The 18,667-nt window shown below is 46.7% G+C and overlaps 2 protein-coding genes across 2 annotated transcripts; one reads left to right on the forward strand and one right to left on the reverse strand.

Annotated features, from left to right (window-relative positions):
• The first annotated feature begins 6,309 nt into the window (after positions 1-6,309).
• Positions 6,310-7,483, forward strand: LOC136453002 (RING-H2 finger protein ATL73-like). Its single transcript, XM_066453579.1, has one exon. It carries the CDS (start codon positions 6,478-6,480, stop codon positions 7,213-7,215), a length of 738 nt encoding a protein of 245 aa, XP_066309676.1. The 5' UTR covers positions 6,310-6,477; the 3' UTR covers positions 7,216-7,483.
• Positions 7,484-12,669: 5,186 nt separating this feature from the next.
• On the reverse strand, positions 12,670-17,907 carry LOC136453003 (uncharacterized). Its single transcript, XM_066453580.1, has 3 exons — positions 16,572-17,907; positions 16,393-16,487; positions 12,670-13,099 (listed from the first exon to the last, which is right to left on the reverse strand). Exons 1-3 carry the CDS (start codon positions 17,833-17,835, stop codon positions 12,992-12,994), a joined length of 1,467 nt encoding a protein of 488 aa, XP_066309677.1. The 5' UTR covers positions 17,836-17,907; the 3' UTR covers positions 12,670-12,991.
• Between the last annotated feature and the right edge of the window lie 760 nt (positions 17,908-18,667).

Genomic DNA, 18,667 nt, shown 5'->3' on the forward strand with positions numbered 1-18,667 from the left:
TTAGTGGCTTTGCTACTACTACTTCTGTTTTATTTCAATATTTTTTTTTCCATTCCGTGATTCTCTCAGCATGGACAAGATGTGGTGACGATGAGATAGACGAGACGATGTGATCTCGATGGGTTTCCCCCTTTGGACCTTTTAATGTTTCTCTTCTCACCTCATTATTCTAAGGAAGATTCCGGCCTGCCTTTAGCCACAATTTGAAGGTTGTCGCCCCTAAATCCTGATTCCAGAAAGCAAGCAGGCAAAGCAGCAGCCGATGCAACTGCAGCCTCTAATAATGTTACGTATAATGAAGAAGAAAGCGGCGGCAAAAGGGATCGAGCAAAATAAACAAAGAACACGAGCCGGCACCGGCAGGCGGGGGGGGGGGGGGGGGGGGGGGGGGGGGCAGCTGAATTTAAAATCAGTTTAGTCCCCTGTAGCAGTGAGGAGTGCAAGTGCTGTGCTGTTTGCTCCTGATGTCTCCTCTCCATCCATGCCGATAATGATAGGGGGCCGGGGCTGGGGCAGGCAGCAGGAAGAAGAGGCCGGAGGCGCGCAGCTGCGGTGGGATCTGCGGACTGCGGCCGCCGCTCTATGAATTGCATGCCTCTATTATTGGAACTGGTGAGTGTGGTATCTTTGCCCTCTTCCCACTTTCCTCTTTCCTTTGCTTTCACTATGTGGGGGTATCTTTTCGCTCACCAGAGACTGTGAATCTTCTGAAAATTGCATGTATGGCATGTCGTACCGGTACCCCTGCGACAACTGCATGAAAGAAGGGCCAAAGGGGGCGCTGGGACAATAGCATATCAACGACCTGCTAATTTGGCAGTGGCTCGGCGGGCGCAGACAGAGCTCGCCGCGCCGGTGTTCGTTTCTGGTTGTTTTTAGCCCTAGGGAGTAGGGACTTGCTGCTGCTTTGCATGTCAGCCTCCATATATATTCCTTTGAATTTCTTCGCCAGTTCATGGAAGCATGCATATCTTGTTCATTCCATGCGTCAATCTGTCATTGACCTATGCAAAAAATAACTGTCATTGACCTCAGCTCACAACAATACTACAGCACACCGAACATAGTATTTGTTTGATTGATGCAACATAACCCCCATTAATCCACATTAGGTCATCGTATATATGTTAACTTTGAGATTCCTCTTTTTTTTTTTTTTGCGCACTACGCTAGCTGTTTAGGCTGTGTTTGGCTGGGAAAGAAGCCGGCTTGTTCGGCTTATTTTTCCCTCACAACATTCCAGCGTAAACAGTGTTTTCTGGCGTGAACAGTAAATAATCCATACCAGCTGAACACTTCCTAATTTCCTGGTGATATGCAGACTTGCAGGACGTATATATAGTGCCTGTTTAGTTCCCAAAATTTTGCAAAATTTTTCAAGATTCCCCATCACATCGAATCTTTGGACGCATGCATGAAGCATTCAATATAAATAAAAAATAAAACTAATTACACAGTTTAGATGAAATTCACGAGACGAATCTTTTAAGCCTAATTAGACTATGATTAGACACTAATTGTCAAATAACAATGAAAGTGCTACGGTATCATTTCTCAAAAAATTTCGCCAACTAAACAAGGCTACAGTGGAATGGGAAAGCTGCCGTTAGAGAAAAGCATGAAGGGCTATACTGTAGACTGTAGTAGTCGTTTGCCAGTAACATCTCTCTCTCCCTCTCTTGTGCGCCGTCGTTGGAGCTCAGCTTGCTCAGAAGACACCGAACATGGTAGATAAAAGTATGGCACAAAATGATTGCGGGCTCTCTTTCCCATTTGAAGATGCTGAGGATAGGTCACTTTCTACTGCCACAGTCCACAGAGCAGATCCCCAGTCGCTAGCTATGGCCACTCTCTTTTGCATATATATAGTGCTCGCAGACCGTTGTACTTTGTCGTTGTTGTATCCTGTAGTAAGAAAAAAATAAAATAAAAAGGCATGCATGCTTATTACTGCAAGTCTGCAACAACTACGTATGGAAGTGGAAGGCAGTGCGTGCAGAAGTCCTCTGGGCATATTATTAGTACATACCGTCGTTTTATAAAGATTCATGGGATGCTTGCAAATTTGGACCAAACGTTACAATCTATACATGTGATGTAATGCAACTAATACAATTTGTCGTGTACGGGTTGATTAATGAAAATACACATTAGCAGTCATAGCTTGTGGCATGCATTAGCTGAGTCTACATATATACTCTATGTAGAATTCTACATAGAGTATATATGTAGACTCAGCTAATGCATACATTGCAGTTTGCATTGGTAATAGATGTGAAAGCTTTTAATAAGGAGTGGTTGCATTTGTCCGGTGACAACATATTTCCATTTCGAAATGGAAATATGTTGTCACCGGATAAATGCAACCACCCCTTATTAAAAGCTTTCACATCTATTACCAATGCAAACTGCAATGTATGTATTAGTAAAGTTGTCATCCGTTTGTATGAACACCGTGGTGGTGGTGGTGGGTGGGTGGGGGGGGGGGGGGGGGGAGATGAGACCTAGCGTGTCACTGGTATTGCTACAGTTATATAGAAATGCTTTGCATATACTCCCTCCGTTTACATTTAACTGGCGTGAGGGACTTCATTTCAGTTACCAAGACACGTATCTCAGCATGAATAATCACCGCATTGCATGCAAGAAAGTAATTACTGCATGGCATGTGAAAGAAAAAAAAGGGTGTTTTGATTACTTCACGCCACGAAACTGATGCTAGATATGCAGTGCACCGCTTTGTTTTTTTACTCCCGAGTAATTAATTGTCCCTTGATACCTGCAGTCTAGCTATCTCCTATTATGGCCAAAATGAAAAACTGGTGTACGCCAGTTAAATGGGAACGGAGGGAGTACAACTCAATTACATCCACACTTCTTTTGCATTTATAACATTTCATAAGTGATTTCAAAATGTTGCATGGTAAGGTTGCACTACCGCAGACGGTCTTTAGAGGCGGTGTCGTGGATTCGTTTATGTGGCAGTAATCGTGTTGTTCGACGTGGACGATGTGTATGCCTTTGGAGGCTTAAGCACCCAAAGCATAGGGGGTTTATCCTAGTTCGTCGGGCGTCTAAGCCCTGCATCTAGCAATGGTGTTCTTCGTGTTGAGAATGCTCAGTTGAGTTCTTACAATGGAGAAAGAGGGAGGTGTAGGGGGGACATTATGCTATTCTAGGGTTTGATCTGCTATGATTTGATCGATCCTTCCCTTTCAATAGGATCCCATACCCTACCTTATATACCGAAGGGCGGTGAGAGTACAAGTCATGTGGTTGCTATCCAACATCAAATTCAGACAATAAGATATACCATTAAACATCACCATCAGTACCATACGACCATCAAACATAACAAAATAGCAGATTCATGACCATCAGACATCAGTAAAACTAAGCATATATTAAACAAGAACATATCTTTAATGGATTGCAACTGGAACCGAGACACGGAATCGCTGGCGAAGTAGGGCCGCCTAAGGGGCGGTAGGAGGCGAGGCGGGAGGGCATGCTGGTTGCATGCACCTTGAACATGGTCTCCACAGAATTGGTGATGCCAGAGAGCCAGTCCCCATAGGAACGCCTCGACGCGACCGAGCAGGTCACCGACGTTGGCGGGGCCGAGCACGATGACTGGGTGGAGGTGGGGGCGGCAGGATCGGAGCAGGAGCGGAGGCCGGGCGGAGCGGCGAGGGCAGGTGCTGCCGCTTTCATGCCTCCGGGGACGACTTTGTAACGTGTCTGGAAGCTATTGACGATTACAAGTGTGTCTAGCACGATGTCAGTTTGAGACGCTTACAATATCATTATAAATAGTGTCTTTAGATGGCTTTTAACACACACAAAATGTGTCTAATACCGTGTTATGTTGAGACGTTCATAATATCATGTCAAAAAACATCTTTACATGACTATGTAGAGACATTTTTAATGTGTGTTACTATAAAAGTGTGCCTAAAGCGACTTTTTCATGTAGTGAAAGTTGTTGTCGCCTCTGCTCTCATGGCTCCAGGGACTGGGCGCTGCCGCCGCCGTCTCACAGAGGAGTCGGAGAGACGCGAGTGGAAGAGAATAGAGAGAAGAGGCTAGGTATGAACATTGAATTGAAGAGTGGGCTGCCATTTGGGGCTTTCATGGGCTGCGACTATTTTCTGGGCGGACGTGTCAAACTTTTAGCTGAAGCTAAATTGGTCATTAATTAGCGGCTATCTCCAGTTATCTCTGGCTATTAGCGGCAACGGTTGCTTAAGCTAAAAATTGCTTCTTCTTCTAGCTGTACTCTTTCAGCAACCATCTTCGGATGGATGGACGGAAGAAGTAAGGATGATACAAGTTAGCAGGCCACCATGTTGTTTTGTGTAGTACGTCTCCTGTTTAGGCCGGCAATATGGAGAGATGCCGACGTGGAAGGGCTTGCCAAAAGGTGGCTGCTTGCAAGGCTGCAAGCCTGCAACCCGCGCGCCATGGCATCTCCCGGAAAGGCCTCTCTGCCTCCCTCTTCCATTGCAACGGCATCTCGTCCGGCGAGTCACTTTGCCGGTCCTTCCGTCCACGTAGTAGCGCTCACAGGCGCCTCTGTCGTACGTGCGCCCATGCCGAGCACATCGCGACGTCTCCGACAGCTTTTTCACGAGCGCAGGGCCGCCCGACCCGGTGGCGCTTTCCATTATTCGGTCGACCGGTGAGGCTGTCGCCGCCTCACCGGGCCTCGCGCGCTGATGTTTTCGGTTTTCCAAGGAATAACCCGCAACTCCCCTTCGACGACGAGTTCGATCGATCGATGCATCTCGTGCCGGGCGTCGGTGGACGTATGCGTCGCTTCGGTAATAGCAGCATCGGCGGTAACCTGATTGGAAAAATGCCCTGCTCTTTTGGTGATTCGGCAGGCCGCTTATCAGGGAGCGGGAGAGGGCATATTCCGCTTTGCGAATTGCGAATCCCACCACAGCCAGCGCCGCAACGCACGTTGATATCGACGGATGCTTGCGCCAAGGCCCAAAGGTGGTCACCACTGGAGGTGGAGGCTATGTCATGTCTGTCTCCGATCATGGGATGCTGCGTGTGACAAATCTTCAATCAAAAGCGAAGTGGCCTTGGCAGTTGGCACCGTACGCGAGTCAGATTCCCGCGAATGTTTTAATGACCGCAAAAACCAACGCCATGGAAGTCCGGCCCAGTTATTAGAGACTCCAGTTCTGGCCCAGTAAGGCAGTAAATTCCTTCGCACTCCAACTCTGGCCCAGTACTTCTTTGTAGAGGAGGCTCTGGCGCCTGGCCTATTGTGTGTGGTTGGCACTAAGTAGCGAGCTTTTAGCTGCAGGCCCAAATCAAGACGTGATTACTTGCAAGTTACTAGACCTGGGCCTGCGAGACCATGATGGAGTGGTGAGATCTCCTACATGTCGCCGTTGCTGTGCTGTGTGCTGCCTGCCCTGCCACTACGCTGGCTTTATGCTGAAACTTCTGAGGCTGAGGGCACGATAGAACCAGAATCCTTCCGTTGCACTACCAGTAGTTATTGTCGGTAGAACAAAGACCAAGCGAGGAACAACTCTTGACACAAACGACTCCAAACGGACAAGGGAATGAAGGGCCTTGTCCCTGTCGGTGTAGACACGAGAAAGCTGGAGGAGGAGAACTGGATATGTGTGTCCAGAACAGGTGGCAAGTGAGCGAGTGACAACTGGCCGGCCCTCAGTGACGAACTCGGTTTTGTACTGTAGTTACACCGGTCAGTGTCGTCGATGGCGAGCGAGCAATCACCAACACGCGGTGAGCCTTCAGTTGCCGACCACCGGCTGCCGAGTGTCTCGGCTTGTCACCATGCAACACGAGTATTCTCAGAGACTCTTCCCCCATCCTGCTGCCTGGACCTTTACCTCCGAGGCTAAGCAAGTTTTTGGGCGCGATTCGCGTCGCAGTCCCGTCACGGCGTCACGTCTCGTCGAGTCGAGGAAAAGAAAAGAGAGAGAGAGAGAGAGAGAGAGAGAGAGAGAGAGAGAAAAAGAGGAAGGGCGCACGCCAATGGCCACGTCGAAATTTCAAATACCCACACGGCTGCACCGCTTTCCGGCACACATGACTTGACAGACATCCGACTCCAGCACTCGTCTCGTTGCTGTGGTGCGTGCTGCGTGCTGCGTGCTGCCTGCCCACTACGCACCGCCCACGCCCTGGCAGGCCCCAGTCGGCCGGTCACGTCTGAAACCTATGCGCCTAAGCAAGCCACTAAACAAACCCGTCGCAAATCATTAGCGGCGCGCGCCGCGCGCTGCTGCCGCTGCTTAAGCTTATAAGAGCAGGCGAGGTCTGCTACTAACCCGCCCACCAAACCGCGTCACCTAGTCTTCTCTTCTCACTTCTCACTTCTCACTCACCAACCAACGGAGCAACTTGGCTCGTACCTGCGACACGCCGAGGAGCTAGAGGAGCGCGCGCGTGCTGAGGCTGAGCTGTTGGAGCTAGGCAGAAGAAACCATGTCGACGACGACGACGACGACGATGAAGGCAAGCGACCCGGGGTCCGCGTGGTTCGGCAGCGGCGGCGCCCGGACACCGTCGGCGGCGGGGACGGGCCACAACGCGCTTCTCATCACCGCCGCGGTCGCCGCGGTCGTGTCCGTGCTCGGGCTCGCCCTCTTCCTCCACCTCTACGTCTGCCACGTCCGCCGCCGCAACCGGCGCCGCGAGGCGGCCAGAGCCGCCGTGCTGCCGACCACGGCAGCGGCCGCGACGAAGTGCGGTCTGGATCCCGCGGCCATCGCGGCGCTGACGACCACCATCTACAGGGACGACGTGGGCTGCGAGGCGGGCGCCGGCGGCACCGACGAGTGCACCATCTGCCTCGGCGCCGTGGAGGACGGAGAGGTGGTGCGGGCGCTCCCGGCCTGCGGCCACATCTTCCACGTCCCCTGCGTCGACACCTGGCTCGCGTCAAGCTCGTCGTGCCCGGTCTGCCGCGCCGAGGTGGAGCCGCCGCCGCCGACGGCGGTGGGCTCAGCTCGGTTCGTGCAGGAGAAGGTGCAGGACGCTGTGAAGGAGGAGGCCGGCAGCTGCAGCTCGACGCCGGAGCGGGGGATCGGTGCCTGTGCGTCGTTGATGAAGATGTTGAGCAGAGAGAGACCGGCGCCGCGAAGGTCACAGGGCGCCGACGCCGACGCCGGGGACTTGGACGACTTGGAACGGCAGCAGTATGCTGTTGCCGTGAATAATTAGTCTATTAGTTTTTTCTTTAAAAAAAAAGGACGGCCTTTTTAGTTTGGTCGTTTTCCACATCATGTGTACATCCCGCACTTGCGTTGCGTGAGCGGTGCAGACAATGCAAGTCTGTGAGCTCTTAACTTTTTTGATGAATGTAAGGGCCCGTTTGAAAAGATTATTGATATGGTTCGAATCTCTACAATTTAGTTCAAATTTGAACTAAATCTTAAAATGTTAGGTTTGTCCACACTCAAGTTTTGATGCTTAGCAGACATCAAACATGGATGAAGCTTCAAGTTTTACCCTATACCCTTGCTGTCCGTAATTAAGCCAGGGGGGTGGATAAAGCTGTGGAAAAAAAAAGTTAAAGCAAAGTGGCCCCTATTAGAGTATGTGCTGTATTTTGTTCCAATATGTGTCTTAAGATGACTTTCCTAGGTGGCAAGATTTTATTCGACGGATATTTATAGACCCTCTTCTTTTTCCTCCTCTTACTCCGCCAATTGTTGGCACATCTGCATTTTTGTTACTTGATGTTGTCACTCAAACTTCACTCCCTCTCAGGGATTGAGGTAGCGAAAATAACTTTTTTTTTTGCATGACTCTATCCTTTTCCGTTTACGATTTTGCAAAAGGCTTAAGCCAGGTAGAACCTCTCCCATCTGATCAGTGTTATAAGGCATGGTTTTCTCTTGTAAAACACAATATAGACACTAAGACTCTTACACGCAAATCCACGCATATGCATGAGCATCCTACATCTATCAAAGTCTATGGAAGACTAGGCAGGTAGGTCTTTAAATTGAAAAGGTCATAGATACCAGCCTGTTCGGTTGGCTGGTTCGTATCGTTGCTGGTTCGTGAAGAAGTACTGCTGGCTAGTTTGTGTGAGAGAAAAATACTGTTTCGGCTGGAAATTTACGATCGTTTACGACAAGCCACAGCCAAACGAACAGGCTTGCAGTTGATGGGTATGTCACCTACCGTTGAAAAAAATAGTCGCATTAAAAAGACATAAGAGATATCAAACCTAAGGTTTGATCCTTGATGGATAGAGTGCACAATGTACCACATGCACTACTTAGGGTCCCTAGCACTACTAAAGTACCCATGTGTGATTTTATTGTTCAAGTTCACACTTTGGCCAATGTTTGTTATCTAATGATATGTGAGTTATGTCAATTGCAAATCTGAATGCTATTTTAAAGAAAGAGCCTTCATTAATCAATACCTAGAAGGTGTAATTAATCTCATTGATTTTCTTTTTGGCCTTCTTTGTTTCATAACTCTTATACTTTTTTCTTTCTTCTTTTATATATAACATATAATATAATCAGTATCTACCATTGGATTTATATGGTTATGATCTTGTGTAATCTGAATTTATATGTGTGTGTTTTGGCCTTCTTTTATATATAAGAGATATTTAGTCATGTTCCTTCAAATGTGCCACAAAATTGGTACCATTGGATTTATATGGTCATGATCTTGTGAATTTATTATAGGTAAAAAGATCGACTTTGCATATTCAAAACACATGTCTTATAAAAACGGATCAAGGGAGTGCATACTTTGTATGGCCCTTGAAATTCAAAGTATGCACTTGTAAGCTAATTGTTGCCAACAACATTTTGGCATGATCTTATCCTAGAGGTCTAAGAACTTAAAATTCATTTAACACAACTCAACTACAAACATGCTTCACGTTTGTTGAGTAAACAAATGGTTCGGTATCCCAGATTGTTTTAAGGTCACTTCAGCAAGTGGTAGCATCGTGCATGACCGCACGCTCTTATATATTCGATGGGTCACGTACATTCTGGACGCACGCACCTCTAAAGACTGCTTGTTTATCAAAAAAAAGAAGATCTACAAATTGCACGTGACGATGATGGTCACATACAATGTTCCTTACTCGCCCTATAAAGCAGCTACTGCTGTCATTTTTACAGAGATTAAAAAGAAAGGACAGTGGATCATGAACATGATGCCGCGCGCATTCCGGATAAGCTTACTATAGTACGGAGAAAGCACCAGTGATAGAAGCTGCGAGAATGCACAAGTTGACCCTTGCGCCAATTCCTCTTTTATTTCCGCGACCACGCACTGCTCTGCCAGACTGCCACTCCCATATGGTGGTGTGAATTGATCACGTACATACAGGTCCTGCTCCTCAGAAATGCAAATGCTCAGAGGAGAAGTGTCCACACGAGTCAACACCACACACGGCAAGAGGGAGGTAAACGTCGCGCGTGTCGCCGTCGCCCAAAGGACTCCCCGGTTCTCTGCGCACTTCTTTACTTGCATCTGCTGGAGAAAAAGCAGGCAGCCGGGAGTGGCCGTCCGACGCAAAAGCTGCCTCCTCCAACACGAAAGTTGCGGCCGGTGACTTGGAAAGTCGCCGGTGACGTCTCCGTACTGGGCCGAGAAAAATTCGGTTACATCGCCGGAGAGATAAAAAAAAGTGACGGTAACGGGATTCCGGCCGGTCGGCGGACTAGCTAGCCCCGCGCGTGCGAGCCGAGGGAGCGGTAGTTGGATGGGACCGGAGACGGACGATCAAGCATCCATTCGTGACCGTGAGAGCAATTGCAATTCAGCTCGAGTTCCATATGGGGATACTACAGCTACAGCCTCCGGTGGCTAGCTAGCTAATCCATTTGAATATCTCCGTGCACCGCGTTTGGGGGCAGCAGAGCAAGATAAGCATGGCGAGTTAGCGCCGTGGTGATATTCAATGGCGAGTTAGGGTTTTCTTTTGGTTTAGTAGTGGGCAAAGTTTTATTAGGGGAAGGAATCAGGGGAGCATGGAATGGAACCTCGCCGAACGTACGTAAAGAAAAGCTGTTTGTGCTCCGGCGCTGCAATCTGGACCAGTCGAGGGCACTACACTAAGCGCTCTGGATTAGCAGGGATAGATTCGGCCATCGAAGATTTGTTAAGGATTAAAAGCAAGATAAGGCTCACCAGCTTCATGCTTCGCATGATTAGTAGTACCCGCTAGTGTGTAATCTAACCTTATTAGGCTAACGCTAACAGGGCCAAATTTGGTACAATGGCATCGCGTCAGGACAAGCAGTCTGAACAGTACAGACTAATCGGGTAGCGAAAGATAGGCCAGTTTTCGAGCTCTTTTCTGTAGCCTGGACTAGGGAAAATCGGGTTGCGGATAACCCTCACAACATCTGGCGAGCCAATGGCCGTGTGCCTGTATCTGTATTTAGATTTAGATTACACTTTTGTTTTCTGAGATCATGACTCTTTCTTTCCTGGAACCTGGCCGGATATGGATAGAGAGATTGGGGAAGACCGCCTGTAACAGTGACAGAGAATCAAATAAGCACCATGAGCGAAAAAAGAGCAGTACTTAAAAGCAACATGTTAAAGACAGTTTAACTTATTACGCTCAACAACTCGTCGAGTTTATCTGAAACGAGAGGTGGACTGAACAATTGTAACACTCAGCGCCAACACAGGTGCCGCATCAACAGAGACTTAGCTGGCTGGTGTACATGAAAGCAGGATCCAGAACATGTAGGCTGGAGACTTGGAGTTCCGTAAGGAGATTGGAGATAGAGTGCCAAGAAAAAAAATGCCTCACAAGTCACATGTAAAGGCTATGGTAAAGCAAAATAGCAAATATATACAAGTTCAAAGAAAAGGTAAATGCTCAGGATATTTAGAGTAAAAAAAGCGTACAAAATATGCAGATGTAGGCTTCATAAGCTTAAGGAGTATAGCTATTTAATTTTCGAGCACACAGATATTTGCCCACACATACTCCGCAGAGAGATCTAATCTAACTACGACTCGGATGCTCTGGGGCTCGCCAAACTTGTACAACAATGGTCCACATTCTGAACTTGGTATAAACGACAAGAGCTCTTATCGGTTGGGAGTATAACAAAAGAGAGTATGAGATAGACTGCTAACAAAAGAGGAGGTGGCCTAAAAGTCTAAAACTGAAACTGACGGGACGATTATTAGTCGCATCACAAAGCCGCCGCCCACGTATCAGGAAGAGGCTTTAAGGGCGATTGACATGCCGGGCCCAGCCCAGCCCACCCACGGCTTCGTGCTAGAATAGTCAGCTCCCGACCTTCTTTGCAAAGCGCTTCAGACCTCAGACGGCGGGCATCAATTTGCAACGAGTCGGCCGGAACTGAATCCGAATGCGCTCGTTCGTTTCACTTTCACTTCCACAAAACCACCTAGCAGGCCAGGTAGCCGAGTCTCGAGCAGGATCCAGCAGTCAGGCCCCAGCACGCTCGCCGACTAGCCCAACCGCGTGCCCGCCGTCATCTGGCTCCCTGGCCGTCGTCGTCACGGCTATACTCGTTGCTTCCCGTGGCCATGCTGTCACCTGAAGGCAACCAGGTTGCAGTTGCAGTGACGCCGACTGCCGTTATTAGGCCCAAACTCCCCACGCCATTCAGATTCAGCCACACCTTTGGGCCTGTCCATGGCAAATTATGGCTAGGAACCAACAAGCCAGTCAGCCTCCTCAGCCAGTCAGCCCACACCTACAGGCGTGTATACTCCAGGCTTCAGCGTCCAATACGATTGCCATCGCGGGCCAGTTAAAATAATCTGAACATCAATGACGACGACGCGCGACACTACATGAAGAGAAACAAGTCCGTCAGATAACCATCAGCTGAACATGTCCGGTGGTTGCAATGCCTTCTTTCTGTCAATAAAAGCATTGCTCACTGCTGCCGTTCTTGCCATACAAATTGCTGCTGAACACTCACTGCATTGTAGACAGTGACCACTGGCAAAACACCGTGCATTCAGCTACGGACCCAAATCCACATTAATGGCACGTTGGCTTGGCTGATGAGCCATGGTTGGCTGATTTGTTGTGGAAAAAATAATAATGTTTGTTGGCTGAAAAAATATGGCTTATAAGCCAAGCGAACGAGGCACGAAAGAACAAGGGACAAAGCCTAGATCACAACTGGACTGCTCTAGGACTAGCCGGCTAGCCCCATCTCTTAAGTTCAAGGTTGCGCGCCCATCACCAAGAGCTGAAAACAAAACCTGCAAATCTGCAAACAGATAATAAGCCAAATTTCAGCGAAACAAATAGGGCTGCCCTGTTCGTTTCGCTAAAATTTGGCTTATGCTGATGCTTATGCTGATTTGTTGTGAGAGAAAAATAGTATTCTTTCATTAAAAAATACCGTTGAAGTAGTTCAAGCGAACAGGACAAGGTCAAACATCAAAACACCCATAGTAAGTCTCCAAACTGAAATCGTAAACCGTTAACATGATCAGGCAATATTTTAAGTTAGCATCACTGCCAGCTGCTTGCCCCTTTCCTTATTTCAGAGTAAACCAATACAACACATGCGTATGTGAGCCTGGTCTGGAGAAAATTGTGAACCAGAATCGACTTCAACCACCAAATCCCATCACAAAGAAATGCTTGAGCTAAGCCAGTAGAACAAAGCCAGTGCATTTCTGGTTTCATTTATATGATAAAGTACGGTTCAGCAATGTACATGGCAATGCCAGGACGCATTGCTTGTAAAATACTAAACAGAGCTAAAAAGGTAGATAGCATGTTGCAGAAACTTCCCATTCATGTCCAACCATAGCACCATCACTGCTACTGGTTACACTATTCTTACAGACTACTAAGTTAGGATAACCTTGTATAATAATACCACTATATTAGGTCCACATGACAAAACACTTGTGCAATCTCATCAGCACTTTTGCATGATACTAGCACACGATCAACCGTTAACAAAATATCTGAGAGGCTGCTCTGCCATGGCATGCTTCATCTGCAGAGCTTCGTCCCTGACTGAGCTCCATCAAGATCCATGCTCTCCCTGGTGTCATTCCTTTTATCGGGGTTTGCTATCAACCCAACAAGCTGTTTTCCTCCCTGCAGCACAATACCATAAGTTATGCGATGCCGAGGTGCTTTAAAAAAAATCACAATGAAGCTTCATAGCAGTAAGCTAGAAAAAAGTTCCATAGATTGGATGGACCATAAGGCTTTCTTTCTAACAATCGGCCTGTTCTCTAGTTGGTTTCTGGACTGATAAGCCCGGCTGGTGCTGGTTTGTTGTGAGAGAAAAACACTGTTGGCTGGCTGATAAGCCCTGGCTGAAACCAACAAGCGAACAGGCTGAATATTATAAGTAGTTCTGCAGCAAATTCCAAGCAATGAAAATGTATGTTGTGTCAGCAAATCAAGAATCTCCTAAATCAGGAATGGCCAAAGATGTTTTCAGATTTAGTTGCACCTTCAGTATATTGACCAATTGTCATTGTCTCAACGTGAGCCAAATTGCTCCCGTTGTCCCAAAAGACCCCAGTTGTCATAAATAGGTATAACAGATTATTCAGACTTCAGAGCACAAAAAAGTGCTGAGAGCAATTCAGGACAAGTGTTGGACAGCAGATCGGATAGTAGCTCACGGCTTGGCGGAGGCCGGAGCTCGACTGCACGCACCTCGGTCGTTGGGGAGTTCGAGCTGTGAGCACATCTTCTTGACTGCAAACTGCACCAAGCACCATCCGCTCTCTCCACGTGCTACGCTGATCTACTGATTCTTTTTCTCAAATCTCAATCCTTTTAGCTAGAAGTAGTAGTACTGTAGTACTACTTGGATTCGTCACACGCTAGTAGATTGGATAGTGGATACCAGAGATCTGTTAGTAGAAACACTACTCCTATTGATTAGTACAAGTACTACTGCTAGTCTGCTACTTGATTAGTTAGTAGAAATTAATGCGTACCAGATCTATTAGTAGAAGTTGTAAACTTATACTTAGATTCTTTAGTACCTAAAAGTACTACTGCTACTTGATTAGCTAATAGAAATGTGGCTAGTACTTTAATCATTAGAAGCACACTGAAGCAATGAAGCTAGATCTGTGTGTTTTGGTGTTTCCTGTCTTGACTGTGCTCCTTTCTTTGCACAGCGATGGTGGTCACAAGGTCAGCAAGCTCTTCACAAGTTGCGCCAGCTTCTGGTGCACCATATTCTGATACACCTCCTAGTGACAACCAACTCCAGGGAGGTGTCACAGCTCAACCTGAGTGCTATTGATTCACAAACTGATGGTATTGATTCAGAGGTGGGGCAGCAGCAGCAAAAAGGAGAAAGCTTAAATCTATTGTTTGGAATGAGTTTAAAAGGTTGGAAGTAGGTGGCAAATGGAAGGCAGAATGCATGTGGTGTCATGCAATTGTAATACTGCTACTTTATTTGCTTGCCTAAATGCCTGGACATGCAGTTGGAATATTGGATTGGTGCCTTAGTGCCTTCTGCCTTGCAGCCATGCTGTGCTGCCAGGTGGATCACTAAGGCTAATCTAGTTGCAGGTTTCTATTTAATTGTGGTTTCTTATTGTAAAAAGTTACATTCTGTCAGTTAGGACTGTGGCTAAATACCTAATCAAATAGGGTGTTTAGCCTCCACGGGCCCCCGTTGGGGTTCAGGGATCCAACGGGGAACGGGACGGGGCAAGTTTTGTCCCCGTTTAGCTTATCAGGGACGGGGCAGGGATTCGAGTTCGGGGATCGGGGCGGGGCCGGGGGTTGTTAGAACGTTAATCATGTTTGGCTTGTAGCTCTTGCATGAACAAATGGTCTGAGCAGAAACATAATGTGCTAAATCACCTCTGACTTATTGCCTGGTATGATAAACTGATGTAGGATTGATGCAACCTGTTTTATCCACTTTTTCATATGCTGTTTCTGAACGGTCTCCAACTATGTTAATCAAGATCACTAAAATTTGGTAACTATAACTATGCTATGTGTAACCTGTAGGACCTTGATAATGTAATAGCTAGGCTGTATGTGAGCAACAGCAGCCCTAGTACTTTTGTAATGCTAAGCAAAATTTGTTCTTGATTTTGTGCATACAACAAGCATACACGGCAACTTGTAAATTATATAGAATGATCATTACCACACAAGGCCACAGGGTGTCTAGGGAGATTGGCTCAACCTCATCTGAGACGCTATTTGTCTTCAACATGCGCATGTTGAAACAATGAGAGTTAAAGCAATTTAGTCTAAGGTCATATTCTTTGGACATGCACTACTCATCCCAGCAAGCTACTTTAAACACCAGTAGAGTGTTAGTTAATTATCTAACATTTCATATGCAAAGAGCATGCCAGGAGGTCTAAACATACACAACCATATATGAGTACAAATATAACACAAGTCACTACGACATTCGGAAATTAACAAGCGAGGGCAACAGTAGCACAACCAACATAGATTATATAGTTCGATAACAAAAACAACAGCACTTTTCCATTCACTTCATAATTATTTTATTGCTCAAGTAGATGGAAAGCAAGAAAGTTTGGTTATTAAAGCTAAGGAACACATACAACTTCTATGCAGGAAACACACTAATGTGAAGCTATACACGCAGCTAAAATCATGCAATTGCAAGATCTGAAATCGTAGGACAGAAACAGTACAGTCAATTAGGAAAAACATAACGGGAGCTATAGACCATGAAAAACTGTGTTCTTTTAACATTTTAGAAAGTTCATGAAATTGTCTATAACTTCATGGACAGAAACTGACAGGAAACTTCACAAATTTATAACTGGAGTTCTAGCCAACCAAAAATATTGTTCTTTAACAATTTGAAAAGCTCAAGAAAAACACTACAACTTCCTAGTTATCAACAGGAGCTAGTTTTGAAGTCAACATGGTCGAAATACACAAAAGTCCAGAGCTGTACAGCACACAGTCCAACCTGACAGCGAAAATTCAAAAATCTATATCTCCCAAACCTAATGGCCTAAAATCAGGAAATTTTAGGACAACAGAGATACTTAAATCCTCTCCAACTTTTGTATTATCAAGATTCACAGAAAGGGGTCATTTAAAACACGACACATTCCTCCCTAACAAAACTATACAATCTGCAGTTTTCAGCACACATTGCAAAATGATTCGTGCATCCCTTTACTTGTCCCCAAACAAAGCAGCACCTATTCAACTTATTTGCACAACCAAAACCACTCCTATCCACACAAGTTAGTCATGGTCTCTAGAATTAGTTTTGTTCATCAGCAGATAGGTTCAGATAGAGCAATTATCTCCAAAAATCTTGGACTTCAGTATGAACCTGTTAACTCCAAGTGTAAACCCCTAAATTCCCCTGAACAAACATGTGCAGAAAGACCTCAACTCACTTGTGTGGTGTTGCTAACACGATCTCCTTCACCTGTCCAAGATGCACCCAATGTTGTGGCTAGGGATGCTTTGCCCTCACCATCGTCTTCCACACCTGCAGAAAGTGTGCATGATTTGAGTCATGTAAGTTAGCATTCACCTAAACTGTAGATAACGATAGTTCATGTTTGAGGCTTGCCATTGTTGAGGTCCGGAATTGATCTACAATTCTTTAGCCTTTCCAGTTCATGCTTGAGGCGTGCAATGCTCCTCTCCATTTCTGTAAACTCCTTGAGAAGCTTCAAAGAATTTGAATCACATGTTTCAAACATCTGGCGCTGATAACGCATTTGGCACATCCAAGTGAGATTCTGCCCACCAGTTATACCAAGATTCTCCAAATACGAGTCAACACCTTTCCCACGTGTTACCATATTCCTATGGTCCTGAAATTTGGATAAAGACTTCTTAAGTAACTTACGGTAATGTTGAACACTGCGGCACAACTGATCCTTGTCTGCTTCGAATTTTTGCATTACAACTCTCCTAGCTAAAAGCTCCTGTTGTATACCCTTGACAGTAGCTTCAATTTGTTTATCTTTTTCCTTCACCATATCCTTAATGCACTCCACCTCATGTTGAGTGTCCCTGCAAGTCTGTTCCTTATCCAGGTATTTACTGTTCATGTCAGACACATAACCTTGGATTTGTTGCATGAGGGCTTGGAAATGCGAAATGTTTTGGGTGTCCCTGCACTCCACCTCCTGCAGTTGAGGAAAAAAACACATGTTTTGGCTGCCAAAAATTGGCATTTCTTCCAAGTCCCCAATGTTTTGGGTGCCCAGAAAAACCAAAGAGGCTTCTTCTTCGTCTTCCAACTGGCACTGCTGCAATACCTGATCTTTGATCCGCTTCCCAAGCGGTAAGCTCTCCGCGAAAAGCTCCGGCCTTTGGCACACCATCAGATGGAGGAGGTACGGCGCGTACCGCCACGGCGTCCCAGCAACCACCTCCCTCTTCACCACTGCCCAAATCAAGCCGCCCCAGTCCACCTCGTATGCCTTGCCTTCCTCCACCAACCGCAGCGCGGCAGCGACCTCCATCGGCACCGCAACGCCGCTCCCTCCCCATCCCAGCAGCACGCGATCGCAGACAATCCCCTTCACGGCTCCGATCGCCTCCGCCGTGGAGAACACGGCCGCGTCCAACCCCGCCGGGAGGCCAACCGGGCCCATCGGCAGCCCGAGGGCCCCCGCGAAGTCGGCGAGGGAGGCGGAGACAGCGCCGCCGCAGACGGAGACCATAATGCGGCCTGAAGCGTCGTCGTAGGCGGCGGAGAGCCCAAGCTCGTCGGGCGGGTGGTCGGGGAGGTAGAGCTGCGCGAACTCCCCAAGCCCCACGAAGTCGAGCACCGCCGCGTCGCGGGGGTCGGCGCCGCCGGCGCCGCGCTTCAGATGCCGCATCGGATGCTGTTTGGTGCTAGGGTTGGGTTGGGAGGCCGGGGAAGATTGGGGTTTTGAGCTGCCGGAGTGGGGTTTTTTGCGCAAAGAGGTTAGAGGAGACTAGAGACGCAGGTGATTGATTTGAACAAGAGACTGGGGAGTGGGAAGGGAAGGGGCGCCACTCGGTTTCCTACTTTCCCGGCTCCTGAAACTTGCTTATCTCACTGAAAGTGGGCCCCGTAACTTCTAGGTCCCACCGGTCAGTGGAAATAGTATTCTAAAGCAGCGTGCGTCTTCTGAGTTGAGCATCGAGGGATACTGGCTCGGAGTCTTTTCTCCGCTCTGACACGTAGTACTAAGGCCTTGTTAGTCACTTCTAAATTCTAAGTTTTTTTACTCTTTCTCTATCACATCAATTTATATATATATATATATACATGGAGCATTAAATATAGGTAAAAAAATAACTAATTGCACAGTTTGGTTATAAATCACGAGACGAATCTTTTGAGCCTAGTTAGTCCATGATCGGACAAAGTTTGTCAAATACAAACGAAACGTGCTACAGTATCCAGATTACAAAAATTTGCAATTTAAACAAGGCCTAAAAATGAAGACAACTGTAGTTAGATGCCTTCACATTTCATTAAATTTCTACTGAATATTATTCATATTTTTAGTTCTAAAATAATTTATTATAAAATATATTTCATATTTAATCTAATGATATTTATTTTATATTATAAATATAGATATTTTTTATCTATAATTGATCGAACTTAGGATCCTAAACCATGATATTGCGATAGAATTGTATTCTTTCCTAGACGGAGGGAGTAGACTTAGGGGGTGT

The sequence above is a fragment of the Miscanthus floridulus genome, chromosome 5 (assembly GCF_019320115.1).
Source record: "Miscanthus floridulus cultivar M001 chromosome 5, ASM1932011v1, whole genome shotgun sequence".
Classification (NCBI taxonomy): Eukaryota; Viridiplantae; Streptophyta; class Magnoliopsida; order Poales; family Poaceae; genus Miscanthus; species Miscanthus floridulus.

Excerpts from the sequence above, each read along its gene's own strand:
- LOC136453002 (XM_066453579.1), top strand. The coding sequence starts at position 6,478 with ATGTCGACGACGACGACGACGACGATGAAGGCAAGCGACCCGGGGTCC.
- LOC136453003 (XM_066453580.1), bottom strand. The coding sequence starts at position 17,835 with ATGCGGCATCTGAAGCGCGGCGCCGGCGGCGCCGACCCCCGCGACGCG. Across the intron at positions 16,488-16,571 it reads AATTCCGGACCTCAACAATG|GTGTGGAAGACGATGGTGAG; the intron begins GCAAGCCTCAAA and ends CACTTTCTGCAG. Across the intron at positions 13,100-16,392 it reads GTGTTAGCAACACCACACAA|GGAGGAAAACAGCTTGTTGG; the intron begins GTGAGTTGAGGT and ends ATTGTGCTGCAG.